This window comes from Psammomys obesus, unplaced genomic scaffold (genome assembly GCF_907164565.1).
Source record: "Psammomys obesus unplaced genomic scaffold, mPsaObe1.curated_primary_1811, whole genome shotgun sequence".
Classification (NCBI taxonomy): Eukaryota; Metazoa; Chordata; class Mammalia; order Rodentia; family Muridae; genus Psammomys; species Psammomys obesus.
Genome location: NW_026589447.1, coordinates 1,020,893 through 1,038,735, shown reverse-complemented (window position 1 = coordinate 1,038,735; position 17,843 = coordinate 1,020,893). Strand labels below are relative to the sequence as shown.

At 45.3% G+C, this 17,843-nt stretch overlaps 2 protein-coding genes across 5 annotated transcripts in view; one reads left to right on the top strand and one right to left on the bottom strand.

The window, feature by feature from the left end:
* The window catches only part of Eda (ectodysplasin A), a 435,364-nt gene extending 428,706 nt beyond the window's left edge, over window positions 1-6,658 (top strand). The window contains exons 7-8 of one of the 4 annotated variants that reach the window (XM_055605108.1): window positions 892-1,007; window positions 2,775-6,658. In XM_055605108.1, coding sequence (XP_055461083.1) covers window positions 892-1,007; window positions 2,775-3,026 — 368 coding nt within the window. In that variant the 3' untranslated portion in view covers window positions 3,027-6,658. Of the gene's footprint in view, window positions 1-882; window positions 1,014-2,774 lie in introns of all 4 variants that reach the window. The other 3 variants (XM_055605107.1, XM_055605106.1, XM_055605104.1) reach the window with 3 other exon arrangements.
* A 1,972-nt stretch (window positions 6,659-8,630) lies between these two features.
* On the bottom strand, window positions 8,631-17,381 carry Awat2 (acyl-CoA wax alcohol acyltransferase 2). The gene is made up of 7 exons (XM_055605121.1): window positions 17,297-17,381; window positions 11,594-11,704; window positions 11,161-11,231; window positions 10,737-10,941; window positions 10,329-10,503; window positions 9,127-9,326; window positions 8,631-8,921 (listed from the first exon to the last, which is right to left on the bottom strand). The coding sequence occupies exons 1-7, from the start codon at window positions 17,379-17,381 to the stop codon at window positions 8,767-8,769; spliced, it is 1,002 nt and encodes a 333-aa protein (XP_055461096.1). The 3' UTR covers window positions 8,631-8,766.
* Window positions 17,382-17,843: the final 462 nt, after the last annotated feature.

Below are 17,843 nucleotides of genomic sequence, written 5' to 3'. Positions count from 1 at the left end.
AGAACAAATGGCTGAGAGAAAAAAGCCCCTGTGAGCTTAGTCTCCCTCCTCTTATAGTAGGGAGGAGCATCTTTCTATCTTCAGGGTGAAAAGAGAAATATCGCTTCATCCTCCCATGCTTGGGTCCCCAACTTAATTAGGGATACGAGACAAAGGCTTTGCCAAGGGTGCCTCAATTCCTAGGCACATTTGGTCTACTATAACCTAGCAGGTTATCCCCCAGAATTGTAAAGTTCTTCCTCACCTGTGGGGCCTGGTTACTGGCAGTCACTATCCCCAGCTGCTTTGGAGTCTCAACTACGGCTATCTGGTTCTCCAGACAGATGGATCATTTGATTAAGTGGTTTCCTGGGGCCCTTGGGAGGCTTCCCAGAAAGGAGTGGGTGTGGAGGAGCCATAGAAAAGAATCTATGAAGAAGAAGGCAAAAATACACGAACATCTGAGACAATAGAGGAATTCAGGTGATACTGCTAAGAAAGTGAAACGGAATACTGAGACCTAGCCTGCCACTCAGTGTCTGGATTTTGCCTGTGCAGCCACCATAACAACAAGGAAAATATGGTGATGTGCCTACTCTCCTCCCTCACCATCAAGAACTCAGATTCCAGGTAGAAGGTAAAGAGCCTTGTTGATAAAAGAGTCGAGAGTGCAGGAGAGTGACATGCAGATGCATAGGCCCTGAGACAGGCCTGGAAGCCACTTCACAAACAGTACACCTTTCATGCTTCCAAATGCTCTTCTTAAAGCTTGGCCCTTGAAACTTTTATGTTCACTGGGGTTAGACAGGGGAGTGGGGAAGGGGTACTGCTCGATATTTATTTATTTCTGTTGCCCAGCTTATTTTGACATTTACTGAGTGACTGCCCTTCTCTCATACTGAGATCTTTCAGGTGGAGTGCTTAATGACTGGTCTCGCATCACTATGAACCCCAAGGTGTTTAAGCTACATCCCCGCAGTGGGGAGCTGGAGGTACTGGTGGACGGCACCTACTTCATCTATAGTCAGGTAGAAGTGAGTACGGTCTTAGGCCTAACTCTTCTTATATCCAGGGTGCAGATCTGGTGCAGGCCACCTAGGGGCACTGTGGAGCAAGCCAAGACCATCCAATGGCTAACTTCCTGCTGTGCTGGGTACAGGGGTGGCTTTTCACACTGGGAGGGAGTTAAAGGGAGGAAAAACCAAGGGAACCCGGTTCATTTTTCTCTCCCTAGAAAAATATCACTGAAACCCGGCAGAGAGGGCGTCCCCTCCCACACCCTGCTGTCTGATTCCTTCTTGCAGGGCCCCATGCCCTTGTTTCTCCTCTGAGTTGTTTGGTTCCAGAGATGGACCTGACCTTGCTCTAAGTTTCGGAGACTGCGTTCCAGAGCTGCGAAGCCCTTCCCCACAACACTGCTAGCTTGGGCATGATAATGAACAGTGCTCCTGTGGACCTTCTCTCTACCTCAAAATGATTTCTGACTGTCTTTCCTTCCTCTTTTCTCCCATTTGTTTCTGTCTGTTTCTGTTCTTGCCTCCTTCTTGATTCTCATTCTCCCAAATCTTTCTCCCCCTCCACCTTTGCCCTTTTCCTGCCCTGGGCCACTCCCCACAGGTCTGCCAGTGTGGCCACCCATTTCCATCCTTCATTGTGTGCCTCTGTCAGGGTTCTCCCCAGAACTAGAAGTAGACAAGCCTTGAGGTCAGGGTTTCCGGGAGGCAGGCAGCAAACTGGGAGATGAACAGAAGGACTGTGGAACCAAAAAATGGCACTGAAGAGAAACTGACTTGAGAAGTTGGGTTAACAAACACCTGTCTGGCACACAAAGTATTCTTTCATAGCTCGGCCCTGACCCAAGAGATTATGTGCCACTTAAATATGCTGCTTTCAATCAAAGAGCCTATGGAGTCATTTTATGATGTGATTTAAGGTATCAAATGAAGGAAAGTCCCCACTCCTATGGGGCATGTGGGCATAACCCCAATATCCTGTCGACTAAATTCCATTTGGTAGTGGTGAAAAATCAAAGGTCAGAGTGGGATGTGCTGACAAAAGGTAACGAAAGATGGAAATTAAATTTCTGGACTCAGGAGAGGATTAGGAGTGGCCTATAGGAGCTAAGAAAGTCTCCATGAGGCCGGGCCATAGGTTCATCCTTCTTCCTGGCCACAGAATCAGTTTAGGAGCCTAGAGCTTGCATCTGTTAATCACATTTCTTTGGGCTGGCTCTTCAGCACTCAGGATCTGCTTCTTAAGTCAGCAAGGGAGAAGGCCGGGCTGTGCTGAGGCAAGGCGAGGAGGGCAGTGGGTATGAGTGTTGCTGCAAGCTTAGGAAGCTTCTGTTCACATGCTAGAGACATGGGAAGTCATTCCCGTGACCTCCCCGGGACGCCAAAGGTTTCTAAGTGTACTCCCAATTTGTCTTTAGTATGGGAACTAGAGGGTAGTGTGTCTGGAGCATTGAGTAAGCACACATAAGCTGTGCAAAGCACTGCTTCATGCCAAGGAAAGGGAGGAGGGCCAGCGAAATGACAACTAGGTCACAGTTCTTGGATTGAGGTAGTCTGTAAGAAAGGCTTGCTCAGCCGCCAGAACCCAGGATTAGGGGAAGGGCAGTGTGACCCTGTCACCTGCTGTTCCTCTTGACCAACAGGCAGGCTTTCCGGTGGCCCTGCCCCCTGCACAGGGTGTACTGGCAGCTCATCTGAGGAGGTTTTTATCTGCTCACCAGGAGAGGGCCCCACCTTCTTTTTCCTCTCTCCCCCAATCCCTTCTCGTTGCCTCTCACCCAGGTGTACTACATCAACTTCACGGACTTTGCCAGCTACGAGGTGGTGGTGGATGAGAAGCCCTTCCTGCAGTGCACCCGCAGCATTGAGACAGGAAAGACCAACTACAACACTTGTTACACTGCAGGCGTGTGCCTCCTCAAGGCCAGGCAGAAAATTGCCGTGAAGATGGTACATGCTGACATCTCTATCAATATGAGCAAGCACACCACCTTCTTCGGGGCCATAAGGCTAGGCGAAGCCCCTGCATCCTAGATTCTTCCATTCCATCCTGGCCCATGCCCCTGCCCCAGGTTTGGGAGCCAGGACTCCCAGAACCTCTAAGTGCTGCTGTGGAATGAGGTATATTGGCGTTGCAACCACAGAGAGAAATGCCCCAGTGCTATTTATTCCCCCAGTGACTCCAGGATGACAAGGCCTACGGGATTTCCCAGAAGCAGAACCATCTTAGGCTCCCTGATGACTGGTTTATGATGACTCCTCAACCCCTAGGTCCCTCATCAGATTTATCATTTGTTGCACTAAACTGATGATCCATGATAGTAGGCTACAAAAAGCAAAGCAGATACTAGGGTTGACCATCTGACTCCACTGGGGGGGGGGGGGCTGTAGCTTCTCTCTTGTCTGAGAGTGGCATTAGGTTGCAACTTTAGGAGAGGGTCAGGTCAGAACAAGGCAAGTGCTTGTGGCAGAGACCTGAGCAATAACCTGTCAAGCAAACATCCTTGGCAGAGGAGGCATTCTTGCTGCATTGCACTATGACCTACAAGAGGCTCAAAGAAACGTCCCACTCAGGCCAAGAGGTATACTGTGGTAACTTTCTGGACTCTAAAGCCAGGAACTTTGCTCTGCCTTGGAATAATTGCAGGAATGGCCACAACCCTGCCTATGAAAGAACCTGAAACTATACTTGGGGCCATGCATGTCTCACTTTGTTTACAGCTAGCTATGCTCCACTCTCAGAAAACTATCTGGAGTCTTCCTTGCCTGTCACCTTCCCCAGACTAACTAAAAATTCAGTCTTCTTTCTCTGCAGTGCCTACCTCTGTCTGAGACAGGTGCTTCATGGTTTGTTTGTTTTGTTTTGTTTTGTTTTAATTTCCTGGCACAAAGAATTTTCCATTGATTGGATGATACAATTATTACTCATCTAATTCCAATCAATTTTTGTCTGGGAACAGATGACTAAACTGGATAACCTCCAAATCTCCTTAGAATTTGAATATAGGTGGCACTCAACAGTTACCTGACACAGTGGATTCTAGGCTTCCCAAACCCTAGACTCCCCTGGATACCATCAAAGCAGAGCTTTTCTACCTTTCCCAGAAATGGGGAGAAATAGGGATAAAACAGGGAGTTTTGTTCATGTTTGTTGTAACACAAGTGATCGTTAGATCAGGTCTTACCTGAAAGAACAGCAGCTGATGGCCCGCTAGCTAGATCTTTCTTCAGAAGCATATTATTGCCACTATAGAGGTCTGTGCTCCTCCCATAGAGACAGGCTCAAGAGAAACCAGCTGTCTGACTATTAGGCAGAAATCTGGCCCCTAGTTCAGATCCGAAGGCACCTCCACCAATTTTCCTGCATGGTCATATGCTAGGATTAGTCATCAACCTTCTTTCCAATTGGCTGGCTTCAGGGTTCCACGCACAACCCAAAGCTGGGAGTATCAATCTTGTACAGTCTGTTCCTCTTGCTCCTGAAATGTATTTCCTTTTGAGAATATGGGAACTGCATCGCTGAAATTCATCAAGAACAACATTACTAATTTCTAAACTGTACCTCCATTTCCATTGTTGGGTACTTCAGGGGTCAGGGTAAGATGAAGTAGGCCAATGACAGCCTTACCACAGAAAAGCATGTGAAGTTTAGCCATGAATATGACCCTGAAGGCCCTGAGCAATCAGCAGTGGTAACAGGAACTTGGAAACCCTCTCCTTAGTATTTGAAGGTTACTTCCTTTTTTTTATTACTTCCTTTAAAGAAGAAGGGACAGAGGATAGATATCACAGTTACCATTGTATAGGTAAGGCTGAGGGAGATAAAGTGTTCTGACTAAGATTTCACCCAGTATAAGTCACAGACTCTAGCCTTTAGTGATGCCTGACTCCCAAGCTGGTCTCTTACCACAGCACTGTGTAGAATTTGAGGTCCAGAAAAAAAAAATAAAAGTGATAATATGGAACTGACATCATTGGGAGCCCTGGGAGAAACATAGCAATGCCTAATTTTCATTACTTGATGGTACTTCCCGTTCTCTTGGCTGCCAGGGACTCTGTGGAAGAAGACTTGGGGGTTTTCTTAGGAAACAGCCCAGCGATCAACCTTATGAGTTCTTGTCTTGAGAAGAATCTTCCAGTTGAGCTCTGGGCCTCACAAACCTGGCAGCCTTCATGATCTTTCACCCATCTGATAAAAGCAGCAGCAGCTATCACACAAGGAGCTTCTAGGTAGGACACAGTCTTCCATTCCCAAAACTCGACACTAGTTCTCTGAGCCCGCTGTAGTCAAGTGTGACTCCTTCTCTCCTTCCATATTACAAAGACCTTGATGTTCCCAGAGCCTCTCAAGAATGGAGGGGAAACCTTAGAGGACCATTCTTAAGCCATATGGCTGTGGGGAGATAAAGAGGTGTCCTAACTGTGCCTCTGCAGGACATGGCACCCCATTGTGCATGTGCATGCACATGGAGATTATAGGAGAGTTGGGCTTCTCACAAGCCTTTGTTCATTCTGAACTCTCACAAGGAGCCCTAGACGAAGAGAGCTGGACAGCGTGAAATAGTAGAGAGCAGGGAGGCCTGTTTCTCTTGGCAAAGTGGTAAAGCATTTACTGATAGAAGTCTAGTGATAGTTATTTAGAGTTTGGAATTGTTATGATGTGAAGTTAACCCAAGGTTAGGATAGAGAATGGGATAAGGACATGTTTGGATAAACAGATGACAGGTTTAAGGAAAATTGTGTGGCAGGAGCTTCTACCAGCTGCTTGAACTTCAGAAGCCAAGTTGGCACAATAGGCAGCTGCTGGATGTTATTTGGCTGCTGGTTCCCTGGAAGATGAAGCAGGGGAGATGTTGCCCCTTTATCCATCCTGTGCCACAGTTCCGTAGCTTAGTAAGAAAAGGTTAAGGACCATAGCCTTGACTACAGGAAGCAGACTGGCTCCCTAAGAGACAAACAAGGGCTATGGTCCTCATGGGAATGCTTGCTTCTATGCATCATCTAGTGGATGCAAACAGATTTAGAGGCATTGTGGATCTAGAAAGGCTTTTAGAAGAAATGCAGCCCAACCTACTCATGTGAAACTGATGTCCAAACAGGGAAAGTGGCCCTCCTAGGACAGTGAACAGGCCCCCACCTCCAGACCCATCGGTAGAAAGGGGAAGAGCAGCCTGTCCCATGGGGCCTCCTCTTTCATATACCCACAGACTCAAGGCTAGAAGTGCTCATCTCCCTTTATGAGCCTGGCCTGGCAGGGAGTGAAGCTATTCCCCAAGACATTGGCGCAGCTCCTGCCTCTGGGCTGGAAGGCCCTAGACTGGCTCTGCACAAGACAGTTTTGAGGCCTCCCTGGTTTTGCCTGAGGTCCCATCCTTGCCTGGGGCCTCCCTGGGCCATGTGCACCACACAGCCTAATATGTTTTCTTAACCCATTTCAGGGCTCTCTCCAGGAGAGGGTGACATGTGTCATTTCCTTATTCCAAAAGGGTCTAGCTGAGATGGGGGTAAGAGGAGAATGGCCTGGAGCAGGCCCAATGCTGCTTTGGGGGATCAGCATCCTGTGTGAGATATTGTGTATATAAACTATATATAATGTATATAAACAGGGATGTAAGTTTGTGTAAATTAACGGTTGATTCTTTGCAAATAAAGTGCTCCCATCCCCATTCCTGAGATCATCTTGAGCACTCCCTACGTCATGTGCTTCTTTGCAAGTGATGCCACCACTTGTGATCTCCAGGTTGATAAAGGAACCCACTTCAGTGAGAGCACCAGAAGGAAGCTAGACTCAAATTTCTATCAGTACATCCCACGTGGTCTCCTTGCACCAAATTACATCCCTCCACTACATTCACCTTAGCTCTTCTAGAACTCTAAGCCTTAGATATTTGATATCTTGCCAGCAGGCATATTGTCATGGGACAAGAACAGACAGCATGGGGCCACCTTCAGCTTGAGGATGTGGCATCTACGAAACTTCAAGCCTTGCCCCAAACATCTTGGAGACATCCAACCTTCAACTCCTCATTAATATACAAATTGGCTCATTTTGCAGGCAAAACCAATGCTCAAGGATGTTAAGTAGCTCCTCGAAGACCATTCAACTAGTAATTGCCTCAGCTTGGCTTGTTCCGTAGTGTGCTTTCCACTCTACCACATTGCCTCTACTGAATGACCTCATGTTGTTTGCTAGAGAAACCCCTAGAAACTATTCTAAGGAAAGAGATCCCCCTAAAAGATAATAGGTAATAATAATAGGTACTTCAAAATAGTTATGGGAACTTTTCACAACCCCAGCAGTCTTTGTCCTATTATGGAAATGTGGCCCTTAAGTAATGTGGATGGACATGCAATGGCCAGATGAGCATGGCTTGGATAGTGATACCCAGGTTGGTGGCTACTTTAAAGAGAAGAGTTCACTTGCAGAAGTCTGAAAAATTTAAAACACCTTACGATGTCACTCAGTGGTAGATCATAACTTTAGTTTGATTCCCAGCACCAAAAAAAGAAAAAAGAAAAAAAGGAAAAAAAAAGAAAAAGAAAGAAAAGAATAAAGAAAAGAAAAGAAAAACTCATGGAAGTTCAATGAAAATGGAACCTCTGACATAAGGAATGGCACAGGCAGGAGATCATGCCTTTGCCTACAATGTACAACCAACCACATGAGATAGATATTTAGGATAGAGGGGAGTGTCACACTGTAGTAAGTACACAGGATGTCTTAAACCAACTTGATAAACTTAATGCGGATAAATAATTGGACCATATGACATCTATCCAAGAGGGCCTTTAAGCCAAACTGTGTAATATGTGATTGCAGCAATCATTGGGCTAAGAGTATAAGAGATGTGCCACTCAGAAACCCAGAAAGCAAGTTCTTCATGGCTACTGGGGACCAAATGTTCCATCTGATTATCAAACAAAGATCACCATTAATACGGCCAAGCTAGTGCAAGCAAGTTTCTGAGGGGGAAATGGGAGAATCAGATCTAAACCATTCATCATTCCAATATAACTTTATGAAGTGGAAAGTAGACATGGACAAGGATCACCAAGGGATATAAAATTCCTTAAACATTCAACACACCACCCCGAATTTTCTTTTAGAAACTAAGACACAATGGACTTTAGGACATTGTTTTCTTAGGGACAAGAAATGGGTTAGATAGCTGAAGGAGAATAATTTTGTGTTGCTCTCCAGATTACCAATTTTAGTCATGTGCAGTAGCATTTAAACTTGCCAGTAACCTTTGATGTAATCAGGGGAAGGATCGTTAGTCCTATTTTACAGTTGAATAAACAGGATAAGAGGTGACGGATTGCCCATAAAAATCATAGGTCTCGAATATGCTGCTGACTAAGCCAATGTTCCCTGGCTCTTGAGATACCCAATTTTGTAAGAATCTTGAAACTAGGAGAATTACACACACACACACAAGGTCCTAGAGCCCTCAAAACAGACTAGCTGGAACACACAGTACCAGAGATAAGCTGTTTATTCTATCCAAAGGTTTCTCCCGTGCTGATGCTTTCATGAACTTGCAGTGACTTCAGTGAACCTCTCTGCCTAGGGTCTTCTCTGTCGCAGGGGAAAAGAAAAAAAATAAACATTCTAGGAGAAAGATGGACGTGGAAAAGGATGGGCACAGAAAACATCCGAATGGACACACCCCCACCTCCCACTAGCGAGGATAGTCAAGTCAGAAGTGAAGCTCCGTAGGTAACTGTGGCCTGTTGTCACCAGTTCCACACCATCCAGTCAGGGGAATGCCTTTCAAACTATCACCAGCTCTTGGGTCTCTGAGATGCCAAACTTGGTCTTATGCTGATCAAACAATTTGCGGAGGGCTTCAATATAGAGGGTGTGGTATTTGGCCACAATCTCCTTGCTCGGATTCTCAATCTTGGGCAGTGGTAGAGGTTCCCCGACTGCCAAGGGGAAAGGAAGAGGAGGAAACATCAGAATAGCTTACTCCTCAAGACAGCCTGGAGCCCACCTTCTTTCCACACTGACCCTGTGCTCATCCCTTCCTAGCCATCCTCCCTGCCTCCAACCACAGTTGGGGCTGAGGCTCAGCCACATAAATGAATCCTAGAACTTAAACCAAGGTTTCTAATAAAAGGAGCCACTCACCAACAGTGGTCACTGGCTGAGAATAGGGCAGAAGGCCCCAGGAGTTCTTGGTGAAGCCGCGGCCATAGAAAGCACAGGGATAGATGTGTACCCTTTTCTGGAACCACTTCTGGAAGCGATTGATAAAGCCCCCAGGAGTGAAAATGTGCTGGTCATAGAGGTCTGTCTCTCCAAAGGCATAAGCAGGGATTAGAGATACCCTGCAGAAGAAAAGTGTGTCCTTGAATACCCAAAAATATGTAGAAGGCATGCTGACCACTGACATCTCCTGGGTCTGCCTACACTCTCCCTAGACCTCAAAGTCTATCTGTACCAAAGTCACAGCTGGCTTTGGTGGCACATGGCTTAGGCCAGTCTGCTCTTAGAGACAAAGCAGCAACTTCTAAAAGGAATCAAGCTTAGTGGTTCATTGGAATGCCCAAATTGGAACCACTTGTCAAAAAATGACCAAAAGCCATTTCATATGCTTCTCTCCCCCTTAGGCCACACAGTAAGAAGTTTGGCTTTCTCTGCCCTAAACTGCAACCATAGCCCTTTTGTAGAGAGACTGGGTTGAATGAGAGGCTAGTGCAAGGCTTCCAAGACAGCACCCTGCCCAGCTCTATTCCAACCCATAGGTGTTTTTCTTTCCCTTTGTCCTTTTCTTTGTTTATAACTGACAAAACTGAATAAATTTGTAAATAAATAAATAAAAAGGAGGCTGGTGTGATAGCTCAGTTGGTAAATTGCTTTCCATACAGGCATAAGGACCTAAGTTCAATGCCCAGAACCCACATTAAAAAAAAAAAAGCCATGTATGGCAGCATGCTTGTAATCCAAGTACTAGGAAGGTGGAGATGGCAGAGCTTTAAGGCTTGGTGGTTAAGCATACACTACCAGGTAAATTCCAGGCCAGTGACAAACCCTGTCTCAAAACAAAAACACAAGAAAAATGTGGACTGAGCTAAAGAACAATACACACATTTGACCTCTCTCCTCCACAGGCAGGGATTCATGGGCAGGTGCACACACACATACACACACACAACCCACATACACACAGCATATATTTTTATGGTGGTTCGATTTAATAACAATTCTTTGAATGCTTCCTCCTTTCTCTTTAAATACCAATTTTTAAAAGCCTGGTATTTTTTTTCCAGCCAGACTTTTGGACAGGTGCCCCACCTCATCCCATCCCATGCCCCTGAAGTGAGCCTTACCCATGTTGAAGGGCCGTGCGAACAAAACCAAGCCGCTTCTTCAGGAACAGGGTGGTAGAGCCTGGCAGGCTGTGTCTGCACTCAGCCAGGCCACCGACCACCACAACAAGCATGTTGCCTTTGCCCTTTTGGGTAAGCAGAAAGTCCATGGAGGATTGACTCACAGAGCAGGCCCCTGGTAGGCAGAAAAAGCCAGAGGTCATTGGTTGCTTCCCAGCCCCCATAAGACTATTCCTCCCCACCTCCTTCTTTAAGGAACAGGAAAGCAAGGCTCATCCTCTCCAGTCTGTGGTTCTAGGAAGCTGTTTGGCACTTGGGAAGATCTCAAATTTGCCCTTGCTCTCTCACATCGCCTGGTTCTCCTTCAGATAGCCCTCTATGTGACTTTATCCCCTAGGAGCCACTCACCTGTAGCCATTACATAGTCTCTGAAGAAAGGCACCCAGAAAAAGGCTCCTAGTGTGAGCATATAAGGAGTGATACCAGGAAAGGTCTTGGAGAAGCCTGATCTGTCAGTAGCAAAGTGGCCAAAGCATGAATGGGCCATGAGCCCATGAGGATGGCAGGCAAGGATGTAGTTTTGGCTGGGGGAAATGTCATTCGTCTTCACAATCTGTAGAGGACAATGGAGACAGGAGAGATAGAGACAAAGAGTTTTCTTTTGGGAAGAAAACTCTAAGAGGAAGGACTGTGGGTTCCAGCAATGCAGGCTGGGTAACATGAATCTCCAGGGGTCATCGCTTTCTTGGGCCCTCCATGTGGCTGTGCCCTGTACCTCTAATTTTGACCTGAATGCTCACCCAGGGATCTACTACAGCTCTCTGTGGCTCACCTTGATTGGGAAGTAATTGCAGTAGTGTTTCCACAGAGACCACCTCCTCACACAGGCAAACCGGCGGCCACCTGAAAGCACAGAGAAGCTCTATCCACCCCTACTCTCCTTTTCTGGGTCCCTTTGGACTACCATGGGGCCCTCTTACTCTCTGCCTTTTCCTTTTCTCTTACATGGCAACTAGAATAGGCATATCAAGACCAACCTAGGACAGACCCAACCTCTGTTTCATTAACCAAACCAACCCCTTTCTTCCTCTTAGCAACTCCAGTTCAAAATGGGCCTTTCCAAGACCTCAAAAGTACCCCTTCCATCAGCTTTCCTAGCCCATGGATGGACAGGCTGAAAATTTGCTCAGAAATTGACCAGAGCCTCTCAGGATTAGAAGAATAGCGGGAGGAATATATAGCAATATATCCCAGTGGGCCCTTACCTCGCTCAGGGGTCTTCCAGTCAAAAGCCAACCAGATGAGCACCAACACAGTGACAGGCCAGTATGATGTGAACACCACCAAGTAGAGGTTGACAAGGATCACAGTGGTTACTAGAGGGAACCCAGCCCAAAGTCAATGAACTGTGGACAGTCCCTCATATTCATACTCCCCCCACCCTGAGTTCCATCCAGCCCAAAGTCAATGAATTGTGAACAGTTCCTCAAACTCATACTCCCCTGCTGAGTTCCATCGACCTCAAGGTCACACACACTCTGACCTAGGCCCACTCGACAGTCACTTCCCTACCTTACAGGTAGCCCACATGGCCATGTACCCACTGCAGGTCCCCTTGACCTTCTAAACCTTATTTGGATCTAGAAGAAAAATGTGTTCCTCATTGCTATGCTTCAAACAACAAGGCCTCCCACCCCAGAGCCTGTCCCAGCACTATGCTAGGCTCTGGATACAGTGTGTAAGGGTGGGAGGCCACTGATGGCCACTGGGCATTTGAAGTCTTAAAACAGTTTTTCTCCAACTTATATTTTCTTCTCAACATCTTCTCTGTAAGGCAGTAGTTCTCAACCTGTGAGTCGCGAACCCTTTGGGGGTCAAATGATCCTTTCGCAGGGGTCGCCTAAGACCATCAGAAAACACAGATATTTATATTACAATTCATAACAGTAGTGAAGTTACAGTTATGAAGAAGCAATGAAAATAACTTTATGGTTAGCAGTTGCCACAACACGAAGAACTGTGTTAAAGGACCACAGCATTAGGAACGCCGAGAACCACTGCTGTAAGGTGGTCAGTGGAGGAGATGCCAGAGAAAGCCAGCGCCTATCTTCACCACATCGGAAACAAGAGTCAATGGTAAGCCAATGGTGGACTAGCATAAAATAAGGGGCTGTGCTCAGCTGAAGCAAGATAGAAATTCTAAAGATAAGAATAATGGGAAAGAATGAAGAGTCATGGAGTGTCACATTCAGTTGGAATTATTACTGGAAATGTAAGCAGCCAAGACTAAGATTACGTGAGGAAGTGGGTCAAAATAGAGGTTAGAAAAACAAAGAAACAAAAATCAATAATAGATTGAACACATTTTTGTCTTGACTTCTTATTGGAGCCTCGTGAAAATGATCAAAATAGTTTAGAAATATAGGTCCACAAAGAGAAGAATCAGAAATGTGCCAATGGTAGATGAGAAGTATCAGTACAACATTTGCTCATGTAAAGTGGATGAAGGGATAAATAACAAGCTTAGAAAAAAAGAAAAAAAAAAACAATCTCTAACCATCCATAAAGGAGATGCCTACAGGAAGCTTGTTTGCTTCTTTAGAAAAGCCAGAAAACACTTGGAATCTGAAGGATCAGGCATCATCACACGAAGCAGGGATGAAGCACAGGCTCAAACATCAGAAGCCTAGATGAATTTCGGACGAGAAATTGATTAGAACACTAGGCATCTTCTCCTCTGCACGATGGTTGATGGGAGGATTGTTCCCGGAAAATTTGAACCAAAAAGATTCTGGATTCAGAGACAGGTGATTTTCAACATAACAGTTATAATGTTTTGCACTTTCTGGGGGTTGAAAGGCAACAGGAATCTGGAAGAAACGGGATTGTGCCCTGTCCCGGGCTAGCAACATGTGGTACAGTCTTGTTTCGTGATGGACAGCAGCAAAAAGCCACAGCTTCCAGTCAGCCACACTAGCATGAGAATCCCTAGCCCTGCAGGGCAGTGTTTCTGGTTACCAAGCTATGATGTTTTGTCACAGTAGGTGTATCAAATGTATTCTTGTTTGTGGGTTTGTTGTTTAGTTGGCTGCTTTGAGACAAAGCCTCACACTACAGTATGACAGCCTAGAGTGGTCTCAGCTCATAGAAATCCTGTTTCAACTTCCAAAGCGTTATGATTACAGATGTAAAACACCTCACTTGGCTAATGTATTCATAATTCATTGTCTTTCCAAATTACTGTCATTCGGAGAACTTCTGAACTTGCACAGACTACAGCTGAAATATTCTATATGCCACAAAATAATTGCTTAATTAAGAGGACAATTTTACGTTCTCAGATACCATCCACATAGTCTGAAGATAATTTGTCTCACATGTCCTCTTTTTCCTGAATACTACTAGATGACATGCTTCACCAAAATGAGGGAGAAGACATAGAATCCATGGTGGAAAGGTCCAACAGAGAAAGAAAACAAAGAGGGGGTAGGGCTGGAAACAAATAAGCAAGGCACCTGGGGCACAAATTTAAAGAGACCCCCCCCCCACACACACACACTTTTGTCCACATTCAAGTCAGGCCTAATATTTGCATATCCCCAAAGTGAATACCTTTCATTTTGCACCTCTGTTGCCTCAAGCACTCTGGTAATAACAAATGTGCATAAGGGCAGACTGTAACAGGGAGATGCTGGGTTCCAGCAATGCTGGCCTCAAGGAAGGAACAGGTGAGAAGTGTAAAAGATTCCCCAATGTGTTTGCAGATACTGAAAGGTTACCAGATGTGTGAAATGCTTATGGGTAAATTAGTAATAACTAAAAGATATGGAGTAAATGAAAAAAAAATTAGGGGCTAGGTGGATGGCTCGACAGTTAAAAAGCACTTGTTGCTCTTGCAGAGGTCCTGGGTTTGATTCCCAGTCATCACATCATGGTTCACAACCATTTACAACTGCAGAGGAGCCAACAGGCAAGCACATGGTGTACCTACATGAACACAGGCAAAACATCCACACAATAAAGTAAAAATAAATCTTAAAAAAAAATGTTAAATAAAAGATTAAATAAGCCAACTATTTGTTCCAAGATAAAAACAAGAAAATATAATATCGGTATGCCATATATCACAGTTGTGGTCAGATATTTAACTAAATCTGTGCTATAAGAATTTTGAAAGGGGTCTAATATGTTGGTGTATGCCTTTAATCCCAGCATACTCAGAGGCAGAGGCAAGTATACCTCTGTGAGTTGGAGGCCAGCCTGGACTACATAGTGAGTTCCAGGACATCCAGGGCTATGTAGAGAGATCTTTTCTCCAAAAAAAAAAAAGGAAGAGGAGGGGGAGGAGGAGGAGAAACAAATACAACTTTGGAAGAGGTAAAGATATTCAATGAATATCATATAGCGCTCAATTCTCATTTCCCATGTTGAGAAGTAAACAGACAATGGCTAAAATTTTTACATCACACAATAACAGTGTTAAGAAAACCCAAATAGTAAAATTCAGTAAAATGATAATGACTGCCACTGAGGAATAGAGCAAAAGCCTGCAGCTGTAGCTTCTGGACATGGGTCACATAAAATTTCTTAGATAATAAGAGGTATGAGTCTAATCCAAAAGATACCTCATTTCTCTTAAGGTTTACTCAAACTCAAGCCACACCTAAAGACGTCTCCTGAATGTGGCCTCAGGCACCACCCTGGAATGGAATGAATCCTTGTTATGCCACTAACATGGCTAAACCTGAGCTCCTCATCTGCAAAATGAGAGTTAAAAATGTCAGTATCCTCCCTCTCTTCCTCACAGTTCTCATGGAAGTCATCTCTCAAGGCATTTAGGGTCCAAATATATATGATTCCCTACCAAGGAAGAACTGGAAAGGCTGAGAAAGGTCACACACACACACACACACACACACACACACACACACGGGTCCCATTGGTAAAGGAAGCGCTAGCTCTGGTACCCACATCTCCAGTCACCAGGACCAAGAACTCTTGCTTCACTACCACTCTATACAGTACAGAAAAAACTTGAAGTACAGGTCCCCAGGGACAGCTTACTCCCTGTACTCACCCTTGTTTCAGCCATTCTTGACCTGTTTCTTAACCACCTGCCCTTCGGCAAGTTCACGCTGGGACTCGAAGCCTTGATCTTTATTCTTTTTCTCACTAGCCTCTTTTTTAATCTTCATGTTATATTAATTCTTCTCTGAGTCTGTGACTGTTTCATAGCCTTTCTTCTCTTCATCCCCATCACTGCCAGCCTGGTTCAAATCCCATCTCTCGACAGTCTGCTAAACCTGGTATCACTGCTTCCCTCCCTGTCTTCATGTAATTGGTTTCCTTCAAAGAGCTGCAATAAACTCTCAAAATCACAAACTTAATGTCATCATCCCATGTTAAACCCTACCCCGGCTCCTCATGACCTTGAATAAAAAGGCTAAACTTCTTCAAACAGTTTTCAGTATTCTATATAATTTTCCTCCAACCTACTCCTCTAATTCTTCCTCCCTCTGCCCTTCCTTCATTTCATAAAAGTGTACTAAGTGAAAATTCTGAGCTCACTCCCAACTCGATTAATCACTGTCAGCCTTTTGCATACTTCAGATTCTCACTCACCCTGGCCTTTTCCTGTGGTGCCTATGTGCTGTTCCCAAGGCTCATTCTCTTCTTCATCTGTTTCCTATTTGTACTTCGAGAATCAACTCAATCTGGGTGTGATGGCACACAACTTTAAACCCAGAACATGGGAGGCAGAGGCAGGTGGTAAGTTTGAGCTCAGCCTGGTCTGCAGAGTGTTATTTAGCTATCAGTACAGCATAGGATTAGCATCAGTTAAAATTAAATAATACCGGTAAAATACTTGGACCAAAATAATATTTAAAATCTCTTCATCTAGTTTCTACCAATTCTAATTGCCCTCATTTCTCACTCAGTATTATTTTTTTAAAGACTTATTTATTTATTTATTGTACGTGTATGAACATTTATATATACTTTGTTTTCATGCACACCAGAAGAGGGAATCAGATTCCATTACAGATGGTTGTGAGCCACCATGTGGTTGCTGGGAATTGAACTCAGGACCTCTGGAACAGCACTCAGTGCTCTTAAGCACTAAGCCATCTCTCCAGCCCCTCACTAAGTATTATTAAATGGTTCTAGTACCTAACTCTACCCCTCCCACTCTGTGTCTCTAGTCTGATAACTGGTTGAGGTAAGAAATGTCCACTACACTATTCATTGGCAAGCCACAGTGCCAGGTTCATGTTTGCAAGGCCTACCTATAGTCTTCATTCCCAGAGCACTGACAAGATCACTTAATTCATGCCCTTGACTCCTGTCAGGATTCACATGAACTGCTATTCAAGCAAGAATTGTTTCTCAGGACCCCTCCTATAGTGATCATTACTTCCAGTATATAAAACGCTATGACCAATGTATAATTTTCACGAAGGGTCAATGGTAGAGATGTTGAAAAATGGTAGACATATGGTTAAATTCTCTGGCAGGAGGTTTCCAAAAGATCCCTCTGTCATGAAGCTAACTCTTTCATCACAGTTTGCTTGATTCCCTGTGGTTGTTGCCATGCCCTTTTCCTTGGCTAGCTTCAGTGAATTTGCCTGCCATGATTCCACAACATGGGCTCTACACCTCAGTGTAGACCGTGTAGTGCTCACTAGTCAAACCTAAAGCAAGGCACATGCGCTCACATGTACACATTCACACACACCCACACGCACACAGAGCCCTGCACAGACACATACGTGCCCATACCCATGCAGTCCTGAACAGATCCCACAAATACCTGCCTAGGTGGGTGAGGCCACAGGCCAGTGCAAACAACTGTTCTAGTTTGCCTGGAACAACACAAATTTTGAGCATTGACCATCCTACCATCATAGAACCCTCAATACCAGGCAAGCTCATGTGGTTGGATGCCCCTGGGTAGCTTAAAGACTCACCTAAAATCAAGGCACTGAGGGCCCACTGGAAAAGAGCAAAGACTTCCAGGGCAGTCTTGAGGTCCTTCTTGGTGGGCCAGAACATTATGTCCAGAATCTCAGTAGCTCCAGGTAAATGCTGTTTGGCTGTTCAGCCCTGACTGCTCTGGGGCTTGCCATGTTTCCTCTCCTGGGCTTTCTTCTTCAGCTGTTGCATATTCTCCGCCCCTTGCCCCACCCTTCCGCAGGAGTGTAGGGCCGTCTACCACCTCTGCTTGTCCAATTCCTTCCAGCTGCACTTTGACCCATTTGAGCTCAGCCGGAGTTGGGATTGTGACACCTCCTTGCACACCTGGATAGTGAATGAAGCCCTGATGTGGGAAGTGAGTGGGCAGGATAGGGTTAGTGAGTGGCTGCCAATCCCAGTCTGAAAATGGAGTCAAATGGGGCAGACTCGGGGTCTACATCTCTCTGGGCCCAACTGTTGATGATCTTGGTAAGAACATAGCTGGAGGGCTGACTAGGTCACAGGCTAAGCATAGAAACACCCCCGGCCTTCAGGTCAGTA

Coding starts and splice junctions, on each gene's coding strand:
- Awat2 (XM_055605121.1), bottom strand. CDS start 17,381: ATGTTCTGGCCCACCAAGAAGGACCTCAAGACTGCCCTGGAAGTCTTT. Junction 10,504..10,736: donor AGACTATGTAATGGCTACAG/GTGAGTGGCTCC, acceptor TCTGCCTACCAG/GGGCCTGCTCTGTGAGTCAA. Junction 8,922..9,126: donor TCAGCCAGTGACCACTGTTG/GTGAGTGGCTCC, acceptor TCCCCTTGGCAG/TCGGGGAACCTCTACCACTG.